Source organism: Artemia sp. Qi Xiang Cuo, chromosome 2 (assembly GCF_049724085.1).
Source record: "Artemia sp. Qi Xiang Cuo chromosome 2, ASM4972408v1, whole genome shotgun sequence".
NCBI lineage: Eukaryota > Metazoa > Arthropoda > Branchiopoda > Anostraca > Artemiidae > Artemia > Artemia sp. Qi Xiang Cuo.
The window spans coordinates 73,817,011-73,841,194 of NC_142795.1; the positions used below are offsets into that span (position 1 = coordinate 73,817,011).

The window sequence follows — 24,184 nt, forward strand, 5'->3', positions numbered from 1 at the left end:
ATTTTAGTTTGATTGAGAATTTTAATTATTGTTTTTGTCATGTTAGTCCTAGGGGTCCTAGTAAATAAAAAAACCTCCCTTGATCGTAAAAAGAACTCTCCCTTTGAATGCAGATTTGGCCCGTTAAATTCTTCTCGTACTCCCTTTTCCATTTGATTCTTCGTAATTACCTTAGTTTTTCTTTTCTTTAATGTTGAAATTACTCTCCTTCTGCCTGTAGCATTTCTAAATGTCTCAATTATAGGAACCTACCTAGTTATTTTCTTTTCTTTTATCCTCACCATCGGACTGCTTTGTGAATGAAAAGAAGGGGCCCGGCGATGAAGTAAGTAAATAATGATCCTATGACACTTCCCACTAAGGAGAATAGTTTAGATAGACCATTAGGTTTGTATCCTAAGAGTATGTTCCTTCTCTCAGAGTAAGAATTGATTTATCGAATCCAGTTTTGACCTGAATTTAGGCTCATTAGCCCTATGGGCGCCCATATGGGGGGGGGGGGGGGGGCCTCTGGCCCCCCTGGCTGAATGATGCTGCCTTATTTTTATATTTTTGTTCTGAGATTTCTATTATATAGCATTAAAAGTAGCAATTAGACGAAGTTTGCCCCCCCCCCCTGGAATTCAGCTTATGGGCGCCCATGATTGGCCCTCACTCTTTAGCAGAAGCTAATAAATAGCGCTTCATTGTTACTGGAGAGCGAGGGATAACCCCTGCTAAGAGGCAGGAAGAGGGAAGGGAGCTGCTAACTCTCCAACCGGGTAGTTAAATTCTACTCGTTGTCTATTTATGTAGTATAGAAAATACAACACATATTTAATGTATAGACAGAAATATGTATTTAAAATATTTCCAGGAATGATCCACCCCAACATCTTCAGTGTTGTGCTCTTGCTAAGCTATGGAAATAGATAACTAGTAAAGACAGCAAAGAACCTAAAAATGATTCCCTTATATGGAGAGGATGACAAGAATAAAATAGAGATGACCCCCACAGTCTATTCTCATAAACTAGGGATGGGCCTATTTCTTCTACCCACCTCTGATCACCCTTATAGAAAAGAAGTTCCCCCACACGCAAGGAGGTTAAACTCATATATCCTGTAATGAATAGCAAAAAATTTTTACTCCCTAGACAATGTCTTAAATTGAAACTATATAATTTAATAAAGTAAGGTAATATGGCCCCCACCCCTACAAAAGATAAGAGTATGATTTTTTTCAAATCCCCCTAACATAGGTCTTATGTACCCTAAAAACCCCCAGTAGTACAAATAACCCCCTACAACAGACCCCCACGAGAGACTACCGAGAGGGCCTAGATAATTCCCCTCTTCCTACATGGATTTCAAAATCATAGTGTTTGTCTGCTAGCCAAGCCAGCTTATGTAGCTTCGATTTTAATACAATCTATAAAAGATTAATGAAATTACCCTGAGGATACTAGGGCTTATTTTCAAATTTTAAAATTTTTATTGAGATAGCAAAAAAGTGTATACCATGCATCAGAAAAATTAGACCACTCTTAATCTTAATTAACATACCAGGATGGTATGGCTTGTATATGGAAATATCTTAGAAACCCCCCCCTATCCGACGCATATCCTGTACGCCTAATGAATGAATTACTACCCACGAACATATAAAAAGAAGAGCCTTGAAGAGTGCGTGAGCAAATAAATGGAAATAGCAGAATAGTGTTAGCCCCAACCCTAGAGAGAATATCATCACCCCTAATTGACTCAGCGTAGATAAAGCAATTGCTCGTTTTAAATCATTCTCCCCAAATGCAGCCAATCCCGAAAAAAATGAAGTCACGGCTCCTGCAATGATAAGCAGAAGACATCCCCCTCTTTCGAACGAAGGTGATAGACAAATTGTTAAATAAATTCCAGCAGCTACTAACGTAGAGGAATGAACCGACGAAGAAACGGGTGTAGGAGCTGCCATGGCTGTAGGTAATCATGCAGAAAAGGGAAGCTGAGCTCTCTTAGTAAAAGAAGACACAATAAAGAAAACTATGATTGATGAAGAAAAGTATTTCAAAAATATATAATCCCAACTTTTTGAATAAAATATTAACCACAGTGATCATAAAATTAATACATCTCCTACCCGGTTTCTTAGGACTGTGATTATTCCTCTAGAAGAGGAAGCATAATTTTTGTAAAATATAATTAGAAGGTAAGAATTAATGCCGAGCCCATCTCAACCTAGTATTAATCTCAGTCCATCGGATGAAACAATTAGTAAGATCATGTATAAAATAAACCCTTACAATATATATATGAAACGACCTATAAAAGCCTCCTCACTCATATAATAGGAAGAGTAGATTACTACTTGGGAAGAAATGAGAAGCACTAAAAAAATAAATGATATGCCTAACCAGTCTGAACACATTTGGTAATATAGATATAATAGAGTTATCTTTAATAAATAGACCTCATCTAATGTAAATAATACAAATGAACAACACATAGCCACCGCTCTAATGCTTAGTAACATGTAACCTAATACAAAATATAACAATACTGTCAGAAATACTCTCCTTTAGCTCCACAAACTAATGTTCTTTTAAACTATTAAATAAAAAAAACAAGTTTTTTAAACTGAAAGTAAGGAGCGACATTAAAACTTAAAACGAACAGAAATTATTCCGTATATGAAAGGGGCTGTCCCCTCCTCAACGCCTCGCTCTTTACGCTAAAGTTTTTTATTGTTTTAAAAAATAAAGTTGTGAGACAGAGTCAAACTTTAGCGTAAAGAGCGAGGCGTTGAGGAGGGGACAGCCCCTTTCATATACGGAATAATTTCTGTTCGTTTTAAGTTTTAATGTCGCTCCTTACTTTCAGTTTAAAAAACTTGTTTTTTTTATTTAATTTCTGATCGTTTTTTAGTTAATGCAGCTTTTATTTGCATAAAAATTTTACTTTTCTTTTGCTAAATGGATGTCTTTACAAATTAACTTACGTAACTAACTTCTATATTCGTATATTTTTCTTCTGGCAAAAAATACAGAGTTGCAGATTTTTGCAGATATGAGCTTGAAACCTATGTAATAGGGTTTTCTGATACGCTGAATCTGACGGTGTGATTTTCATTAAAATTCTTTCACTAGTAGGGGATGTTTCCCCCCTCTTTAAAAAATCGAGTAAATTTCAGGCTCGTAGCCTTTGATGAGTAATACTAAACTTAATAAAATTTATATGTTTAGAATCCGCATTATAAACACATTCTTTTGATACATTTATTGACATCAAAATTCCGTTTTTAAAAGTTTCGATTACTATTGAGCCGTATCGCTTGTTTTTTATTGTTTTTTTCATTAAGTATATGTTATTACGTATATGAAGGGGTTCTCCCCTTAGTCAATACCACGCTCTTTACGTTAAAAGTTAAAAAAAAATTTTGATTCACAAACCCCTGAATCACAAAGGCCGTTTAATTAGAATAGATAGCTCTTTTGAAAGCACTAAAAAAAACTGTAGCGTAAAGAGCGAGGTATTGACTTGGGGGAGAACCCCCTCACATACGTTATAATTTCTGTTCGTTTTAAGTTCTAATATTCCTTCTTACATTTCAGTTGAAAAAACTTGTTTTTTTTTTATTTAATTTCTGATCGTTTTTTAAATAATGCTTGGAAATCCGGCGCCTTCTTCATAGAAATTTCCCTTACCCCAAAGAAACATCCTCCACGGAAATATTCTCCAGAGTGACCCCCTCCTCTAGCCCCCCCCCTCCAGAAAAAATTCTTCCTGAAAATGGTTGTATACTTCCCAATAACCAATAAATAATGCTGGCAAGTCCGGCGCCCCCTTCATGGCAATTCCCCTTCCCTCATGAAAACTTCCTTCATGAACAGATCCTCCAACATAGCCACCGACCCACCCGTCCCTCCCACTACCAGAAAAAAACCTCCTGAAAACTTCTGTATACTTCCCAATAACCAATACTATATGTTAACATTGGGTAAAGTTCATAACTTTTAACCCTCCCTCTGGGAACTTCGGGGACTAAGTCATCCTAAAAGACATATTTATCATATTTTCGACCATGCTGAACAAAATGGCTATCTCAAAATTTTGATCGGGTGACTTTGGGAAAAAAATAAGCGTGGGAGGGGGCCTAGTTGCCCTCCATTTTTTTGGTCACTTAAAAAGAGCACTAGAAATTTTAATTTCCGTTCCAATGAGCCCTCCCACGATATTCTAGGACCACTGGGTCGATACGATCACCCCTGGAAAAAAAAACAAAAAAACAAACAAACAAACAAATAAACACGCATCCGTGATCTTTCTTCTGGCAAAAAATGAAAAATTCCACATTTTTGTAGATAGGAGCTTGAAACCTCTACTGTAGGGTTTTCTGATACGCTAAACAAGATGGTGCGATTTTCATTAAAGTCCTATAACTTTTAGGGTGTGTTCCTCCCTTTTTTTGAAAATCAGCCAAATTTTCTCAGGAACGTAACTTTTTATGGGTAGCACTATACTTAATGAAAGTTATATATTTGAAATCAGCATTGAAATCTGATTCTTTTGATATATCTATTGGTATCAAAAACCCGTTTTCAAGAGTTTCGGTTACCATTGAGCCAGGTCGCTCCTTACTTACAGTTCGTTACCACGAACTGTTTGATAACAGTAAAGAAAAATCATTCCCAATAAGGGAATGAAGTGAGCTCTTCTGATTAAATATTCTCACAAACTATAATCTAACCAGCTAGAAATATAAAGACTCTCTCCGTGGCAATTAATCTATTAAAGTTAATTGAAATAGAAATAATAAAAAAAACCATAGATTACGGTAAAACGCCACTATCAACAAATCTAAACTAAACATGCCAATAAAGAAATATATTTCGGAAAAAAAAATTAGCCGACGGAGGGAGTCCCATGTTGAAAAATCTGAGGCCGTGTCATCAAAAACATAAATACGGGAGAAGTGAAATTGTTCTACGAGTCAACAAGAAACTGCGACTTCAAATGCGTGTATAGAATAGATAGCTCAAATAAAATAACCCAGAAGAAAAAATCCTGTGAGAGACTATCATTAAAATTTATCTGGTATTAATATGATAACCAGATGTTAGTATAGCTAAAATTACAAAAGACAAATGAGCTACGGAGGAATAAGCAATTAAAGATTTAACATCAGGTTGTCGGAGACAGATTAAACAGCTGTAAATTCCTCCTAACATGCAAATTTTTATTACTATACTTTCACTATGTATGTTTAACACTTGAATTAAGTAAAGATCATAGCCACCTAATTTCAAAAGAATAGCAGCTAAAACCATATAGCCACTAACAGGTGCCTCCACATGAGCCCTAGGAAGTCAAATGTGAGTAAAATAAATAGGGGGCTTAACCAAAAACGGAAGGATTACTAACAAAAAAATTATGCTGTATCTAAAATCACCCAAGACTTGCAAGATAGATGATGAGTAAATACTTGTGTGGGTAACAATTACAAAGAGGAGGGGTAGAGAGGAGAGAAGTGTATAAAACAAAAAATAGTAAGAAGCAGGAAGCCGTTCCGGTTGATAGCCTCAACCGAGAATTAAAATAGCTGTAGGAATTAAAGAGCATTCAAAACACACGTAAAACCCGATAAATCATTGAGTAGTGAAAGGCAACCATAAAAGAATGAAAAGACTTAATAAAATAACTCTATAAGTTAGAGGCAAATTTGGATTGAGTCTAATAACTATAAAAAAAACACCCCTGAACTCAACGTCAAAAGGATTGGCCCACAACCTCAATGAAATTCTAGTGTCAATCTGAAGGTAATTTTTAAATATAATAAACTTGAGACAAAGATTAACTTACTCATTCATACATTACACTTGATCTTAACCAGACGATTCGCACTAAAGACACTAGAACCGATAGCGCTAAAGCTCCTTCACAGACTGTAATTCTAAGAAAAGTGAATACATTCATTATTCTTATGTGATTTGAATATATGAGAAGTCTGAATAATAAAAGGATGAGAAATTCTAATCTAAGTAGAGTCACTAAGAAATGCTTACTTCTTGAAAAAAAGATTAATAATAATAAGGAAAGGGATTGGTAAATATAAAGATTAACTGTGTACTTAAAAAATAATATTGGTCTTGTAAACCGAATTTAGGGAAGTCTCTCAGTCTTCTAAAGAGTAATGAACATCTTTAACTTCCAAAGTTAATATTTTTATTAAACTACCTTTGATGTGCTAAGATTTATCGTTATTATCTCTATACTGATGCTCCTACTCAACCATCCGCTCGCCTTTATTATATCCCTCTTCGCCCAAACTCTTCTAGTTTGCATCTCTTTAAAAAATATTTCTCTATGAATTTCTTTAATTTTTTTTTAATTTTTATTGTTAGGGCTCCTTGTAATGTTTATTTTTGTCTATTCACTGTGTTTGAATGAGAAGTTTAGTGTTCAATTAACATTTGTTCTCTGAACCTTGCCCTCAGTTATTATTTTTATAGTAATCTCAGCTGAAACTGAGATGCTATCAAACACTTCATTGGGCTACCAACTCCCCACCGACTACATAGTGATCAACTTTAGTATCGTGAATCTAACTCTCCTAGCTTTTTCCTTCGTAGTGGTTTATTGATTTTTAGCTCTCTTGCTGGTTATTTATTTTTTAAATATAAATAAAAAACCCATCCGATCCATGATTTAAACCCGTCAGGGCTTGGCTATTAAAATGTTATCTTTAAGTAATACGCAACTTACCCTGAAGATTGTTAATTCTGCTCTGGTGGGTCTGCCTGTCCCGGCTAATATCTCTATTTGATGAAATTTTGGGTCCCTGCGGGGAATTTGCCTAATCATTCAAATCCTCACTGGACTTTTTCTAGCTATACATAACAATGAGAGAATTGATTTGGCGTCCTCTAGAGTAGCCCAAATTTGTCGAGATGTTAATTATGGATGACTTCTTCGAACCATACAAGACCCTGGTGCCTGTTTTTTATTTGATCTTCATTTATTTTCACAGTGGTTGAGGACCGTACTTCGACTTTTTCCACTACTGTGATACATGAATAACAGGGATCGGCCTATTATTCCTGGTAATAGCCACCACCTTTTTATGATATGCCTTTCCATGAGGGAAATATACTTTCGAGGAGCTACTGTAGGTACAAATCTGGTATAGGTAATCCCTCACATTTTAAATGATATGGTTCTATGACTTTGAGGGGGTTTTGCCATAGACCCCCCTACTGTCACGGACGGCGTCATCTTTCATGTTTTAATTCCCTGTGTAGATACAGGTTTAACTATGATCAATCTCTTATTTCTTCACCAAAGAGGATCTAATAATCATCTGGGGATTAACACTAATGTTGATAAACTACCCTTCTATCCCTACTTTACCATTAAAGATACCGTGGACTTTATAATTCTTGTATTTCTCATAGCCGTGCTTTCCCTGACTAGTCCATATCTGCTTGTGGACCCAGACAATTTTAGTCCTGCCAATACATTAATTATTCTAGCCCAAAGTCAACAAGAATGGTATTTCCTATTTGCGTATGGGATTATCCGATCTAGTCAGAATCAATTGGGCGGTGTAACTGCGCTTGTCTCGTTTCGTCTCGTTCTTGGGTCTCTTCACTGGACATTTAAGACCTAAATTTGAGGACTTGAGTTTTATTATTTGGGTCAATCCCGGTTTTGATTGTGGATGTCGGTTTTTTTACTCCTTACCTGAATTGGAGTACGACTTGTGGAAGCGCCTTATATTGTTTCAGGTCAGATCCTCACATGTATATATTTCTCTGATGTCCTATTTACTCATTTTGTGATTAATATAAACGGCAAGATCTTCGAATGTAATCCCTTAGCTCAATAGAGCATCTGTTTTGAAAGAAGAATGGTGTTGATCGTACAACAAGGGATCTTTGGTATTAAACGCCTTGACCAAGACCCCAATAGAAACAGAGAAATATTAAGGATAGCGGTAGGAGACTCTTTCAACATAGATATATTAAATTGTCGTACCGATAACGAGTGTAAGATCCCCGTCGCCAGAGATAGGAGTACACAATAATAGAAAGCATTAAGAAGTCATTCCTCCAAACACGTCAGTGAACAAGACCTATAGGAAGATACGGCTGGCGTATTAAGATAACATCCTAATATCAACACACCCTACGCGCGCGTCTACATTGAACACCATCACTCACTCGTACTCTCCGTTGACCCAACCGAACGGAGCAGAGTGGTTTCTGCCAAGATTGTAATTAGTAAACAAACTCACAGGGGGAAGCACTGATATAGGGGTCGCCCCCAGTAGGAATACTTAACTAAGTACCCTCTTAGATCGAGATTTTTAAATTATATTATCGGAGAGAGAATAATTATTATCAAGCTTACTTCATAAGATATGGTTTGAACTCCTGACCGAATTCGTACCAGCTAAGGGTTTGGAGTTAGAAGATCAACCAGAAACTATAATGCTAAATACCCCCACTCGTACTGCAAAAATAACCAACAGAATTGATAGGCTAAATTTTGCGCCGTAAGATAGGAATGGGATTAGTGTCCATAAGAAAAGAGAAAGGAATAGGCTAAACACGGGAGCCACAAGGTAAGGTATGAAGTTAGAAACTAATGGGCGTTAGCCGTCAATACAGAAATATTTGAGTCAATAGTTGAATGGAGTAAATAATACCGTGAACACCAAAATTTTATTGAAAGTAATTCAGTTAGAGGACCAAAGGGAACGGAGCTAGATTTTTTCTAAAAAATATTCTGAATAACACACAATAATACTGTGGAGAAAAATAAAATAAATAATATCTGATAATGCTATCACATACTGGCTAATTAGATAGATAAAATACAGAGCAGTAAGGGGAATTAAAAGTTAATATAATACAAAAGGAGGTAAGGTACTCCGGTACTTTATAAGTGTGGCGGTTTTATATTAACAACAATTTCTTACTAATCTCTGTCATCAGATAAAGGCGTGGGGTAATATTCGAACAGACTGCCTAACTAAGCTGCTGCACCGAATAGGATCCCTGAACCAACATCGAGGTCGCAAACTCTTTTGTCGATTTGAGTTCTCGAAAAGAATTACGCTATTATTCCTAAAGTAATTTGCTCTTTATTCACTTGAGGATCGATGATCATTGATTAATGAATGCATGTTCTCGAGTGTTTGTTCTTCTCTCGACGTCGCCCCAACCAAACTTCCTCTTCATCTACCCGATGACCGACCGTTAGATGAAGGGCTCGGCTGTAAAGATCAATAGGGTATAATCGTCCTCCACGAAAATTTAAGCTTAGTCACTTAAAGATTAAATTCAAGATAATTCGGGAGACAAGTTAACTCTCGTCAGACCAGTGAGTCTAGCCTTACATCAAGAGGCTAGTAATTATGCTACCTTCACATGGTCAGTATATCATGGCCCTTTAAGTGATAAGTGGGCAGGCCCGACCTCCTCACGTTAGGAGGCGATTTTTTTGTTAAACAGGAGGAGGCACATTTTACAAACGTTCTTCCAAATTTCTTAGGGCGAGTTCTATTACATTTTTATATGTACTAATTTTATCATTATGATTGCTAGATTTTAATAATGAGCGCCGGCTAGTTTCCATTGATCAATTTTAAATTATTATTTGAGTGGACTTGGTTATTAAACCCCTGGCAACTTTTAAGCCTATTCATGTCACTAATGATGATTGATTAATTTTTTCTTGAGCTCGTCCCCTAGAAAATCTTCATTGCGGAGTACACTGAAGGAGTCTTCTGACAACCATATATAAAGGTACGAAATATTTTTTACACAGAAATTAATCTTGAAGAGAATTATGAGACAGTCATCTTTGACTAACATAGCTCACCTTCTTTCGGGATCTGACAATACTGATCAAAATCGGATGAACCCTGAAACAAAAGTTATGATTAATAACTTTTTCAAAATTAAAAAAATTTTCCTTCTCAGTACTTTTTTGTGGATAGAATTGAATTCTTTTACTTATATAGTATTATTTTAAATAATGATGTAATCCAAAGTTTAAGAAATACTCTAAAGTATCTTCTTAATGTAAATAAAATGTTTATTCAAACTCCTTCCCCTCTTTCAAGATGAACCTTCCGGTTCACTTGCTTTGTTACGACTTATCTCTTCGGACAAGAGATTGACGAGCAATGTGTACATTTCTAAGAGCCTTTTTTAGTATATTAAATCTTACTTCTAAATCCCCTTTCTTTACTATCATTAATTAGAAGGTTCGTATGAGTTTAAATTTCAACCCCCCCGCTCCCGGGCAAGCAAAACACCTTTATCTTATTTATTCTCATAGGATTTTAATAGAATATTTTTTTTTAGGCCAAAACACGACGGTATATAAGCTTCATATCTAGCCCGGGTAAATTTTTTCGTGGATTGTCGTTTATGGGGAAGGTTCCTCTAGTAGGTTTAAAAACCACCAAATTATTTAGGTTTTGATGCTACTACCCAGGTTAATTAAGAGCGGACTAATAGGGTATCTAATCCTAGTCGTTTGACCGCCAGAAACGTTTTTTAACCAAAAAATTCATGATAAATACAGATTTCACCCCTGTTGAAGTGAAACGCTCTTGTTCCAAAGTCCCCTTATTACCCTAAAATGTTTACTTTAGGAAACAGTATGACCGCGGATGCTGGCACAGAATAATCCCATTATCTTATCAATCGCTACCCCTAAGAAATAGATAATAATACCAATCACTGCACCACTAATCTAAACGAATACCATGCATATGACTCGAAGAAAGAGTAGACATTATACTTGAAAACTAAATGTTGCTTTTAAAATAAGTCAAAAGAGGCTGTGAGTATGGTTGCCAATAAGACAACTCAGGAATATCTACAGAACGACTTGGGGATTAAGTTGAAACTTTCGGGGCTGCTACTATTACTACTTCTGCTCTTACAATTCAAAGAAATCAAGAGTTTAAGTGTATCCAGTTTGTCAAAGAGCATATATAAAATGTTTTGAGAATGAAATAAGTTTTATTTTTTAGGTTAACTTGAGGAGGTATAAAATTAAATCCTTATACAAAAAATTGAAAAGATATATCTTTTTTTCGTGAATAAGACTAAGTCAATAAAAAACGAACAGAAATTAAGTTTAAAAACTTTTTAAACAAAACAAGATTTTCAAAGAAAATTAAAGAGCTCCATTAAGCCAAGAATAAGCAGAAATAAATTCAAATAATCTTCTAAACGCATAACTACCACAAATCACCATCAATAAATAAATGATACCCGTAACGAATAGAAATTACAATATATAACCGAGTCAAAATCAAAACGAGCAAAAATTAATATCACTAGGGCTAACAACATCCAAGCCTTCTGAAGACCAGAACATATTTTGCCCTCTCATGCTTTTCTAGGCTTACAATATTTTTTTCCTGTACAATTCGTTCCGGTCTTTTGCGTCCTCTGATTCCAGAGGATTTCACGTTAGCTAAATCTTCTAAACCGTCCTTCTCCTCACCAGATTCCTTTTCGTCCTTTTCGGTGCATATCCCACCTTTTCTTTGTTCTAAGCATTCTGGCCAAGTAAGGAACGCATAAATCAACTTTCAATTTTCTGTTGATTTTCTAATTAACATCCAGAACTCCATTGTATGATTCATGTTTAACTTGTTCGGTATTTTTGGCTTTCTTCCTCTTCCAAACGTCCCTCCTTCAACTTCAATGGCCTTTTATATTCCCTTTTTCTTATCCCTGAGAACCTGCAACTTTTTTTTTCAGGTTCAGTTGAACTACTAGCCTCAAGAGGTCTAAAATCTCCTAAAAACCTCTTTCTACTTTTCTTCACAATCCGTATAAAAACCTCATCAAACCAGCTTTCCTACAGTTTCTTCTCCTACGTGCCACCATAACTCCTGCCTCATGCAAAACCCCCCTAAGAAAATCAACAGAACCTACTGTATTTCCTTGCCCTGCCATTGCCTCACTCTTCTGAGCAAATGAATCCAGCCCTCTATCTTCAACTTGTAGATAGAGGGCCCAGCCCTCTAACTTTTTCAACTTCTCCTCACTATCATTATCCAACTTTAAACCTTCTATTTTTTTCAATTAAACCTTAAACTCTCTTTTCCTGTTCTTCATCCATCCTCTTCCTCCTAATTCAAATAGGTACGTGATCTAACCCAGCCAGCGCTATCACCTCAAAATCCACAAAACAAACTATCAGCCCCAGACTAACAAGCCTACTATCTATAAAACTTGAATATTTACCCGAAAAATCCGTAAAATCTCCCTCTCCTTTATCATTCCCTGTTCTTCCATTCAAAACGACCAAATTCTGCTTATTGCAAAAATACAATATTTGTTTATCCACGTTATTCTTTTTCAGATGACTATCCTTACTCGTACTCTTCATCACCGACAACTCTATTATGCCAACTCCATTCATGCGTTCGAGTTCGGGATTCGCCTTCTCTTCTTAAAGTTCTCTAGAAAAATAAAATAATCGGACGAAAACTGTTCAGAAACGCGATCCGTATCATTTTCTAGTATCTCCCACGCATCTTTATAGCTGAAATGCCTGAAAGTGCTAGTTTCCGGTGATAAATACACTCAACCAAAAAATAGAAGAGTTGCTACGTAAGGATACCTACACCAATACTAGATTGCATGTACAACTTTTCAAACAATAGAAATTTCTCCATATTTTCGTTACAATTAACACAACTCCTCAATAAATTATACCATTCTGGAATCTCTTAATTTTTGATTATGCAACTTCTCAAACAAGATACAGTTAACAATCTTTTCATTAAAATAAAACAACCACATCAATAAATTATACCATTCTGCAATCGCTATCTTTTTAATTCTTCAACTTTTCAAACAAGATAAATTTATCCATCTTTTCGTTACCAATAACACAACTCCTCAATAAATTATACCGTTCTGAAATCGCTTTCTTTTTCATTATTCAAATTTTAAAAAAAGATACATTTATCCATCTTTTAGTTAAAAATAAAACAACTCCTCACTAGAATATACAAGTCTGCAATCGCTTTCTTTTTCATTCTGCAACTTTTCAAACAAGATACATTTCTCCATCTTTTCGTTACCAATAACACAACTCCTCAATAGATTAGACCATTCTGCAATCGCTTTATTTTTCATTCTGCAACTTCTAAAACAAGATACATGTCTCCATCTTTTATTTACCAATAACACAACTCCTCAATAAATTATACCAGTCTGCAATCGCTTTCTTTTTCATTCTGCAACTTTTCAAACAAGATACATTTCTCCATCTTTTCGTTACCAATAACACAACTCCTCAATAAATTATACCATTCTGCAATCGCTTTCTTTTTCATTCTGCAACTTTTCAAACAATATACATTTCTCCATCTTTTCTTTACCAATAACACAACTCATAAATAGATTATACAATTCTGCAATCTCTTTCTTTTTAATTCTGCAACTTTTCAAAAAAGATACATTTCTCCATCTTTTCGTTACCAATAAAACAACTCCTCAATAAATTATACCAGTCTGCAATCTCTTTATTTTTAATTCTGCAAATTTTCAAACAATATACAGTTCTCCATCTTTTCTTTAACCATAACACAACACCTCAATCAATTATACCATTCTGCAATAGCTTTCTTTTTCATTCTGCAACTTTTCAAACAAGATACATTTCTCCATCTTTTCGTTAAAAATAAAACAACTCCTCAATAGATTATACCATTCTTCAATCGCTTTATTTTTCATTCTGCAACTTTTCAAAAAAGATACATTTCTCCATCTTTTCTTTACCAATAACACAACTCCTCAATAAATTATACCATTCTGCAATCGCTTTCTTTTTCATTCTGCAACTTTACAAAAAAGATACATTTCTACATCTTTTCGTGAAAAATAGTACAACACATCAATAAATTATAACATTCTTGCATCTCTTTATTTTTGATTCTGAATCTTTTCAAACAAGATACTTTTATACTTAATTTCATTAAATCAAGCACCACTCCTAACTAAATTAGACTAGTCTTCAAACTCTTTATGTTTAATTCTTCAACATCTAAAACAATATAAATTTATCCATCTTGTAATTACACATAAAACAAAAGCTCAATAAATAATACCATTATGGAATCGCTTTATTTTTACTTCTGCAACTTTTCAAACAAGATACATTTATCCATCTTTTAGTTACAAATAACACACCTCCTCAATAAATTATACCGTTCTGGAATCGCTTTATTTTTCATTCTTCAACTTTTAAAACAAGATACATTTCTCCATCTTTTAGTTAACAATAACACAACTCCTCAATAAATTATACCATTCTGCAATCGCTTTCTTTTTGATTCTGAAACTTTTCAAACAAGATACATTTCTCCCTCTTTTCGTTACAAATAACACATCACCTCAATAGATTTTACAATTCTGGTATCTCTTTCTTTTTCAGTATGCAAATATTCAAACAAGATAAATTTCTACATATATTCATTAACAAAAAAACTAATCAAAAAAAAATTATACCATTATGCAATATCTGTATTTTTAATTATTCAAATTTTCAAAAAATATACAATTCTCCATCTTTTCGTTACCAATAACACAACTCCTCAATAAATTATACCATTCTGCAATCGCTTTCTTTTTCATTCTGCAACTTTTCAAAAAAGATACATTTCTACATCTTTTCTTTACAAATAACACAACTCCTCAATAGATTATACCATTCTGCAATCGCTTTCTTTTTCATTCTGCAACTTATCAAAAAAGATACATTTCTCCATCTTTTCGTTACCAATAACACAACTCCTCAATAAATTATACCGTTCTGGAATCGCTTTCTTTTTCATTCTGCAACTTTTCAAACAAGATACATTTCTCCATCTTTTCGTTACCAATAACACAACTCCTCAATAAATTATACCATTCTGCAATCGCTTTCTTTTTCATTCTGCAACTTTTCAAACAAGATACATTTCTCCATCTTTTAGTTACCAATAACACAACTCCTCAATAAATTATACCAGTCTGCAATCGCTTTCTTTTTAATTCTTCAACTTTTCAAACAAGATACATGTATCCATCTTTTCGTTAACAATAACACAACTCCTAAATAAATTATACCATTCTGAAATCTCTTTATTTTTCATTCTTCAAATTATAAAACAATATAAATTTATCCATCTTTTCTTTAACAATAAAACAACTCCTCAATAAATTATACCATTCTGCCATCGCTTTATTTTTCATTATGCAACTTTTCAAACAAGATACATTTCTCCATCTTTTCTTTACAAAAAACACAACTCCTCAATAGATTATACAATTCTGCAATCGCTTTATTTTTAATTCTGCAACTTTTCAAACAAGATACATTTCTCCATCTTTTCATTACCAATAGAACAACTCCTCAATAAATTATACCATTCTGCAATCGCTTTCTTTTTAATTCTGCAACTTTTCAAACAAGATACATTTCTCCATCTTTTCTTTACCAATAACACAACTCCTAAATAGATTATACCATTCTGCAATCGCTTTCTTTTTAATTATGCAACTTTTAAAACAAGATACATTTCTCAATCTTTTCATTACCAATAGCACAACTCCTCAATAGATTATACCATTCTGCAATCTCTTTCTGTTTCATTCTGCAACTTTTCAAACAAGATACATTTCTCCATCTTTTCATTACCAATAGAACAACTCCTCAATAGATTATAACATTCTGCAATCGCTTTCTTTTTCATTCTGCAACTTCTCAAACAAGATACATTTCTCCATCTTTTCGTTACCAATAACACAACTCCTCAATAAATTATACCATTCTGCAATCGCTTTCTTTTTCATTCTGCAACTTTTCAAACAAGATACATTTCTCCATCTTTTCATTACCAATAGTACAACTCCTCAAGAGATTATACTATTCTGCAATCGCTTTCTGTTTCATTCTGCAACTTTTCAAACAAGATACATTTCTCCATCTTTTCATTACCAATAGAACAACTCCTCAATAAATTATACTATTCTGCAATCGCTTTCTTTTTCATTCTTCAACTTTTCAAACAAGATACATTTCTCCATCTTTTCTTTACCAATAACACAACTCCTCAATAGATTATACCATACTGCAATCTCTTTATTTTTCATTCTGCAACTTTTCAAACAAGATACAGTTCTCAATCTTTTCATTACCAATAACACAACTCCTCAATAAATTATACCATTCTGCAATCGCTTTCTTTTTCATTCTGCAACTTTTCAAACAAGATACATTTCTCCATCTTTTCATTACCAATAATACAACTCCTCAATAAATTATACCATTCTGCAATCGCTTTCTTTTTCATTCTGCAACTTTTCAAACAAGATACATTTCTCCATCTTTTCATTACCAATAACACAACTCCTCAATAAATTATACCTTTCTTGATTCTATGACTTGTTCAGTCGGCATCTTTTCTAACCATTTAAAAGTCTACATCTTTTCGTTACAAATAAAAACACTCCTCATATAATTATACAAATCTGCAATCTCTTTATTTTTAAGAATTCAACAGCACAATAAAGTTAAATATCTACATATTTTCGTTACCAATAACACAACTCCTCAATAAATTATACCATTCTGCAATCGCTTTCTTTTTCATTCTGCAACTTTTCAAACAAGATACATTTCTCCATCTTTTCGTTACCAATAACACAACTCCTCAATAAATTATACCATTCTACAATCGCTTTCTTTGACATCCAAAATTAGAAAAAGATTTTATTCTCTCCTCTCTTTCCAGCCCCGTTTCTACTAATGATATAACCAAAAACTCACTTCATTTAAGAAGATACTTTACCTTAATACAAAAAACCTAAATATTCCAATGAGTAAATTACACTCCCCATTAGCACCATGTCCCTGCTTGTCCTACTCAAACAGTTTGTGGGAGGGCAACTGTAAGTAAGGAGTGACCCGGCTCAATAGTAACCGAAACTCTAAAAAACGGAATTTTCATACGAGTAGATATATTAAAAGAATCGACTTATTATGCTGATTCCAGATATATAAGTTTCATTAAATGTAATTTTACCCATCAAAGGCTACGAACCTGAGAAAATTTGCTTGATTCTTGAAAAAAGGGTGAAACAGCCCGTAAAAGTCATTGAATCTACATGAAAATCACATTATCAGATTCAGCGTACCAGAGAACTCTATTGTAGAAGTTTCAAGCTCCTGCCTTTAAAAATGTGGATCACGGAAAAAGATCACGGATGAGTGTTTAATCGTTTGTTTATTTTTGTTTTTCCAGGAGGGAGGGGGGATCATATCAACCCAGTGGTCCCAAAGTATTGGGTGAGGGCTCACTCGGACGGACACTAAAAGTTCTAGTGCTCTTTTTCAATGACCGAAAAGATTGGAGGGCAACTAGGGCCCCTCCCATGTCTTTTTCCCTCAAAACTATCCGATCAAAATTTTGATATATCCATTTTGCTAAACATTGTTGAAAGGCCGAATAACTGTACCTTTGGAGATAAAATGACCCCCCCCCCCATAGCCCCTGGGAAAAGGTCTTTAAGTTATAAAATTTTTCCATTGTTTACGTAAAGTATTTGTTATTGGGAAGTATGCATATATTTTTCGGGTGGGGGAGACAAATTTTATACTGGGGGGATTTTTCATGGGGAAATTTTCAGAAGAAATTTTGCACTGGAAGAATTTGCCAGAATTCCTATACGAAGTTCTTCTTGTGTTTTGCTTTCTCTTTGCCGACTCATTTTTTTTTGTGGAAAAGTTAAGGGTAATTGTCCGGGGTAAATTTTAACCAGGATTCAATTGTCTAGAGGGTATATCCATGAGGAGGAGAGATTAGTTCGTGGAGGAGGAGCCAGATTTCCTGTCATTGTTTAAAAAGATCAGAAAAAAAATTTTCCAGGTGGGATTTTCCTCGGGGATAATTTTCCATGGAGAGGGAAGTTTCCAGGGGTGTATTTTCAGAACAAATTTTACACTGGGGGAATCTGTCAGAATTCCTATACGAAATTCTTCGTTTATGTCTTGTATTCTCTTTTCCGTTTCAACTGTACGGTGGAGATGTTAAGGGTAATGGTCCGGAGTCAACTTTCACCAGGATTGAATTGTCTAGAGAATAAATCCTTGGGGAGGAGGGATTTTTCGGTAGAGGTGTAGCCAGAATTCCTGTAATTATTTAAAAAAAAATCAGAAAAAAACAAGTTTTTTCAACTGAAAGTAAGGAGCAACATTACAACTAAAAACGAACAGAAGTTATTACGTATGTGAGGGGGTTTGCCTCCTCCTCAACACCTCGCTCTTACACTAGTTTAAGTTTTGTCCAAATCCTTTAAGAACGACTCCTGAAACACATGGTGCTTTTGATTAGAATAATAAGTAGCTTTTTTAAAAGCACTTAAAGACTTTTGAGGAAGTGTTGAGGTGTTGAGGCTGACCCCCCCCCATATACGTAATAATTTCTGTTCGTTTTAAGTTTTAATGTTGCTCCATAATTTCAGTTGAAAACTTTTTTCCTTAATTTAATCACTATCTACAACTCATGGTTTACAACTCATTGATTTTAGGGTCATCAGCTTTAACTGACTTGCTCTTTTCCCTTAGGTGGTCATCTGGGCTAATAATTTGCTGGCTGTTACGCTTTGGAACCCCAAACGACACGAAAAAAGTTGAAGAAGAACCCCTTTTCGCTGCCAGGGTTTCACATTTTGCCGCATTTCGTTCAATATTACAATATCACTTACATGTTCCTCCACTGTATAAGCGAATGATTGGATTGAAAATGTACCTCCCGGACGCAATCTTGGATTACTAAGGTCTTCCGGATTAAACGAATTAAATTTTTTCTAAAGCTTTTCTCAAATATCAATGAAAATTTTGTCCAAAGCTTTTCTTTAAATGCGTTTTGGTACTCGCTGATGACTTAAGGGTATTCTGAAACACTAAAGACAATATATAACTTTGTTCCTTTTAGACTTGCTTCTCTATTTTCTCCTCCAGTAGGTTTGAGGATAGGCTTTAAGCTGTTAAGCTCTGAAGATTCAGTACTAGCATCAAGACTCAACCTTTTCAGGTGAGCACTTGATCGCAATATAATATTGAGAATGTAACCGCTCGTGAACTTAACCAACATGGTCCTGTGCCTTGTTAACCGTTTGTTTGAAAATAGTCTCTAATATCCATAATTTTCAGCCTTAAATGTGGCACAACAAGATTAGTGTTTTCATGACATCTTCTCGAAACGAAGAACTTACACACACAAAAATACACCGTTTAGACTCATTTTATAGTCGTTACAACTTTACGTTAGTAGCCGACAGTTAAGCTTGTAAACTAAGCTAAGCCTTCTTCAATTGTGACACATCTGAAATAGCCAATTGGTCGTTTTTGAGGTTTTGAAACTGTGACGAGACTATTTCTGTTCTGCTCTGTTTTCGATTAAATTTTTGTAGAGTTTCAGGTAAATTGACAGAATTCCCAATTAATCCAAAAATATGGTACTGATGATGAGAAATATTTTTTATCTTTCTGTGAGGGCCAAGCCTCACAAATTCATCCGAGTGCCTAACCCAGCCACACTGTGTGAGGTTGGCTTTCCTTAAAGCTGCACGGAAGTGAAAACTGCAGTTAACGTGCAGGGCCTATGGTTATTCTTATTACCATCGAAACTGATTTATCTTAGAGTTTCGATTGCTATTGTTGCCCGAGTCCCTCCTTACTTGTACCACGAACTGTTTGACCATCATATTCCGTAAGAAAACTAAATTTTTGGGATTTACTGCCATCTAGCATAATTTTTTTCTTCTTTTCAAGGGTGTATATTGGGTCTTTTTATTACTCTTTATTCCTAAACAATAGAAAATTCTGTTTTTATCTAGTAGACGTCCAGCGCTTTCCTGTGAGAGGAATAACAAGCAAAGTAATAGTATTCCACTTCTTTGTTTGAATTGAAGGAGGAGACGGCTATTAACGGCTGAAGGAGAAATAATAAAGATACAATTTATTAACCGGACTATGAAGTATTCAAAAAGAAACGTTCAACACCTATAATCATGTTTTACTTGATTATGAGCGTTGGAGCAGTAAAACAACTTTGCCATCATGTCACAAAAAGCTGATACTCTTCTAGTTGCTATCAGATCTAGTCTCTGTAAATTTTATTTGAGACTCAATGTTAATAAGAGCTAAAACCTCTGTTTTGACTCATCTCTCCTCAGTGCTTTATCCGTTCTTCTTTACACAATTCTTAATTACACCATTGCTTAGATGCAATTTAGTGATGAACAACGACCGGTCCATAGTAACCGAATATTTATAATACATTTTGAAGAGAGAAAAAAACTGTCGAGCAAGGAAATATCTTCCTTCGAAGATGATTATGGAATGTTTACTATTATTTAGATTAATCTTAATGGTATTATTTATTACGAAAACAAACTTAAGAGAATTTTGAAAAATAGCCTGAAACACCAAAAAAATTGTGTGAGATCGAAATAAAAACTGCACCAGTGGAATCTTCAGAGCTGTAGCCAAAATACTCTAATATAACTCCTTAAAAACGTTTCAAAATATTGGGACAGAAAGACAGTCAAATTTTCTTGAATGAAAGTAGATTTATATTCGATGTTTTTGTTTCATGTAAAGGCACATATTTTCAGACTAAAATGTATTTATTCAAATTCAAAATTGTACATTTTATTTTTTTTTCAGCTTTGCGAGGAAATGGAGAAAATCTGCGAATTTCGAAAATTGTGAAAAGTTTCCAATAAGTTTTGCTTACGAAAGCAAAACCCAAAAATTTTCCCTCACAGAGACGGTGTTCAACTGTCATTTTCCGCTTAGAGGACTTGAAGTCAATCACGTCATCATATGTATGACTTATACCAATGTTCCACCTACTGCTTCTTTTCAAGAAGCTGGCAGTTTTTATTTCGACTCTTCTTACAGTGACGGGTACAGAAAATTTGACCTCCTAGAAGCATTAAGCAGAGCCATCTCTAGTGTCATTGTTTTTTATATTGATGACGATCCTTTACTTTGCAAGATTCAAAGTGACTTAAAAATGACAGTCCCGTCTATTTCGCAAAGTAATAATTATAAAAAGAAAGTTAACCTTGCAGAAGTCTTAACAAATTATGAGCCCTTGAGCATATACGGCATCAATCAGCTCTGTATTTTGAAGGCTGCATCCGAATTTCATTACTTCCACTTCACCTACCACTCAATAAGATGTCCCGTAACTTCAAGTCGATTTCTACCAGGCGTTTGCAACCTTCAGTGCATTAACAATTTGATGAAGGAACTTCAGTACAGTTCAGAAAACCCCGAGTTGAAAAATTTATTTAAAAAAATAGTCATCATTGGTGAAATTGTAATGTTATTGGACGAGCTTATCCATGATTTACGTTCTTATACGAGATATACTTTTCTTTTAAATGAAGACAAAAAAGGCATATTTGAGCTTAGAATTGAGCTTATAGATACTAATTTGAAGAAATTCCTGCACGAGTGGAAGAAAAAACTGGAAACAACAACAATAGAGGAGGCAAACCTGTTATTAACAGAGGAAAATCAAACGTTTTCATATTTAGTTCGAAGTTTGGTTTTCATTATTGAGACAGCAGCACTTCCTTTTATTCCTGAAATTGCCAAATATCAGTTTTCTTATCCAGGAAGTTCATCTGACAACTTTAGTCAGAATAAATCGTGTTCTTCTTCTTCATGGATATATGAAACTTTTGGTAGTCGACGAATTACCCACACTGATGAGAATGGCGCCATTATTAACGAAGTCATTTTTGAGAAAGAAGACAGAGAAACGCAAATAAATCAAACATACGATAAAAACTATCAAGTACTAAGGCAACAACTAGAAGTGTTTAGTCCATTCAGAGAAAGAATTTTAGGAAATATTCTTACATTAATTAAGATTTCCAGACTCCCAATTTACGCTATAGAATTGCCTGACAAATCTGATGGATTCAGTGAAAGTGTTTTCAGTCCAATTAAGAAATTGAATCAAATATTGCTGGGTATTAGGCTTTATTTGAGTCAAAGAGATATACGGTTTAGCCGTCTAGTAGTTTAGTCATACTAAATTATCAGCAAAAGCTATTCAACTCCGAGCAGTAGGGATACATTAATGCTGGGAGACAAAGCAATATTCAGTTCAATGGGATTAAGTCCTCGCACCAATCTGGATCGATAACCATCTCTCTCTGAGCAGCAGCAATATGGACTCTAACCATCTCTTTCTGAGCAGCAGCAATATGGACTCTAACCATCTCTCTCTGAGCAGCAGCAATATGGACTCTAACCATATCTCTCTGAGCAGCAGCAATATGGACACTAACCATCTTTTTCTGAGCAGCAGCAATATAGACTCTAACCATCTCTCTCTGAGCAGCAGCAATATGGACTCTAATTATGCAGCAGAAGCTCTAGATTGAGTAGATGGATTTCGTGACAATGAACTTAGTCTGCTTCAGGTGTTAAATCAAATATTTCTTGTGATTCTATTGAAAAATTGCTTGTACAAAATATCAATTGTGAGTAAAAAAAAAAGAAAAGCACAAAAATAAAAATGAGGCCTAGTCTATAGAAAATGATGATGAATTGGAATGAAAAATGCAACGTTGGGGTTATCAAACTCAAACCCCTCTAAACAGAGGTTTGGATACCCCTCGATTGAAAACTCCAGAGTACCTGATGATGCTTCTATTTTTTCTGGTGATAGTAGGGTACTGGAACATTATAAAGCTCTTTAAGGGCTCATTGAAAAATAACGCTGGGTCCATTTAAAAAAATAAATTTCGTCCAGATAGCGCTAAAGCAAAAACAAGATTTCCCAAAAACTGTGTTTTGGTATCGTTTCCCCATTGTGTGTACTGACGTGACTATAATATTATTTTAGTGAAGAGCGACAGTTTCAAAAGAGTGGTTCGTTTCTTTACACGGTTCAAACTAGGAAAACAGCCAAAGGTTTTTGCCGGTTTCTTAGCTTAATAAAGTAATTCTATTTCATAACGTCCCCTGATTGTACTAAATTTAATTATGTATATTTTTTATTCTTCATACTTGTGTAAAATTTTTCACTGTGATTATCATTTTATAGGAAAACATTTGTATAAATTTTTCTTTCAGATGGTTAGTATTATACGGAATTCCGTAAGTTTTGGCATTCTTAGTCCCTGCCCCTAAGAACGTTCTTGGTTCTCAATAAAAAAACAAAAACAAAAATGTTATTGGGGTCTCTGCTGTCACCGTATTTGACCAATTATGTTTTGTTCTTTGTTTTCTTTTTTCAAGGTATTTGATTTCCTTCTTTATTACTGTAATCACTGCCAGATTTCACTCCTTCAAGAAGCATGCTATTGACTATTTGACACTAATTTTACATACTAACTTTTTCATCCATCAGTAACAATAGTATAGGTAACTTTTGAAAGTGCGAACTGGTGCTAGTGTCAAATAAAAATTACCGACGACCCCTATATTTGCCACCTCGTGGGATATTATTCAAACTTCGAGATTGTTCTTTTCCAGAAACTAAGGTGAGACACTTGTTACTGCTCAAATTTGGCCGATTGCGGTAATTGGCCTTATTATGAAACTAAAAGCGCCAAATGCTAGATGGGACTGTTAACTACCTTCAACACCAGCACCAGTTTCTGGTCTTATAAGTTACTCATAACTTTTGTGTAATTTTCGACCTCAGACTTTCTTTCTTGTCCAGGTTTATCTATCCCATAGAACGTTGCCAATGGACATGTAAGGGATTATTGCACTCTGTTGATATTCGATAGACTGAACAGACATGTTATCTAGATGAGGTGAAAATCAAGAATGAGGCTATTTTCTTTTATAAGATTCTGATACAGTTAATCTTCAGCTTTTATTAAGAATGCAGTGCTGTATGAGTTACGATAGAGCTATTAATTACTTTTGAATATAGTTAATTTTGATAGAGTACGTTCTATGTTAAACTTAACACTACATATTGGGTCGAATTTCATAGGTGAAAATAAGTACAAAGAGCTTCATCGGTGTGTAATGTTAGTATTAACATAGATTTTTTTTATAACTACTATTCAGTTTCCCGGATTTAGTGTTTTTTTTTAATAAATGGCTCTGTAATTCATATTCAGTATTCATAGAATAGA

At 34.6% G+C, this 24,184-nt stretch overlaps 1 protein-coding gene across 1 annotated transcript in view; it reads left to right on the top strand.

Annotated features, from left to right (window-relative positions):
• LOC148955602 (uncharacterized) overlaps window positions 1–24,134 on the top strand; it is a 92,995-nt gene extending 68,861 nt beyond the window's left edge. Inside the window, exon 3 of the mRNA XM_089108266.1 lies at window positions 20,733–24,134. Within this exon, the coding sequence (XP_088964392.1) occupies window positions 20,733–22,110 (1,378 nt within the window). The 3' untranslated portion in view covers window positions 22,111–24,134. The remainder of the gene's footprint in view (window positions 1–20,732) is intronic.
• Window positions 24,135–24,184: the final 50 nt, after the last annotated feature.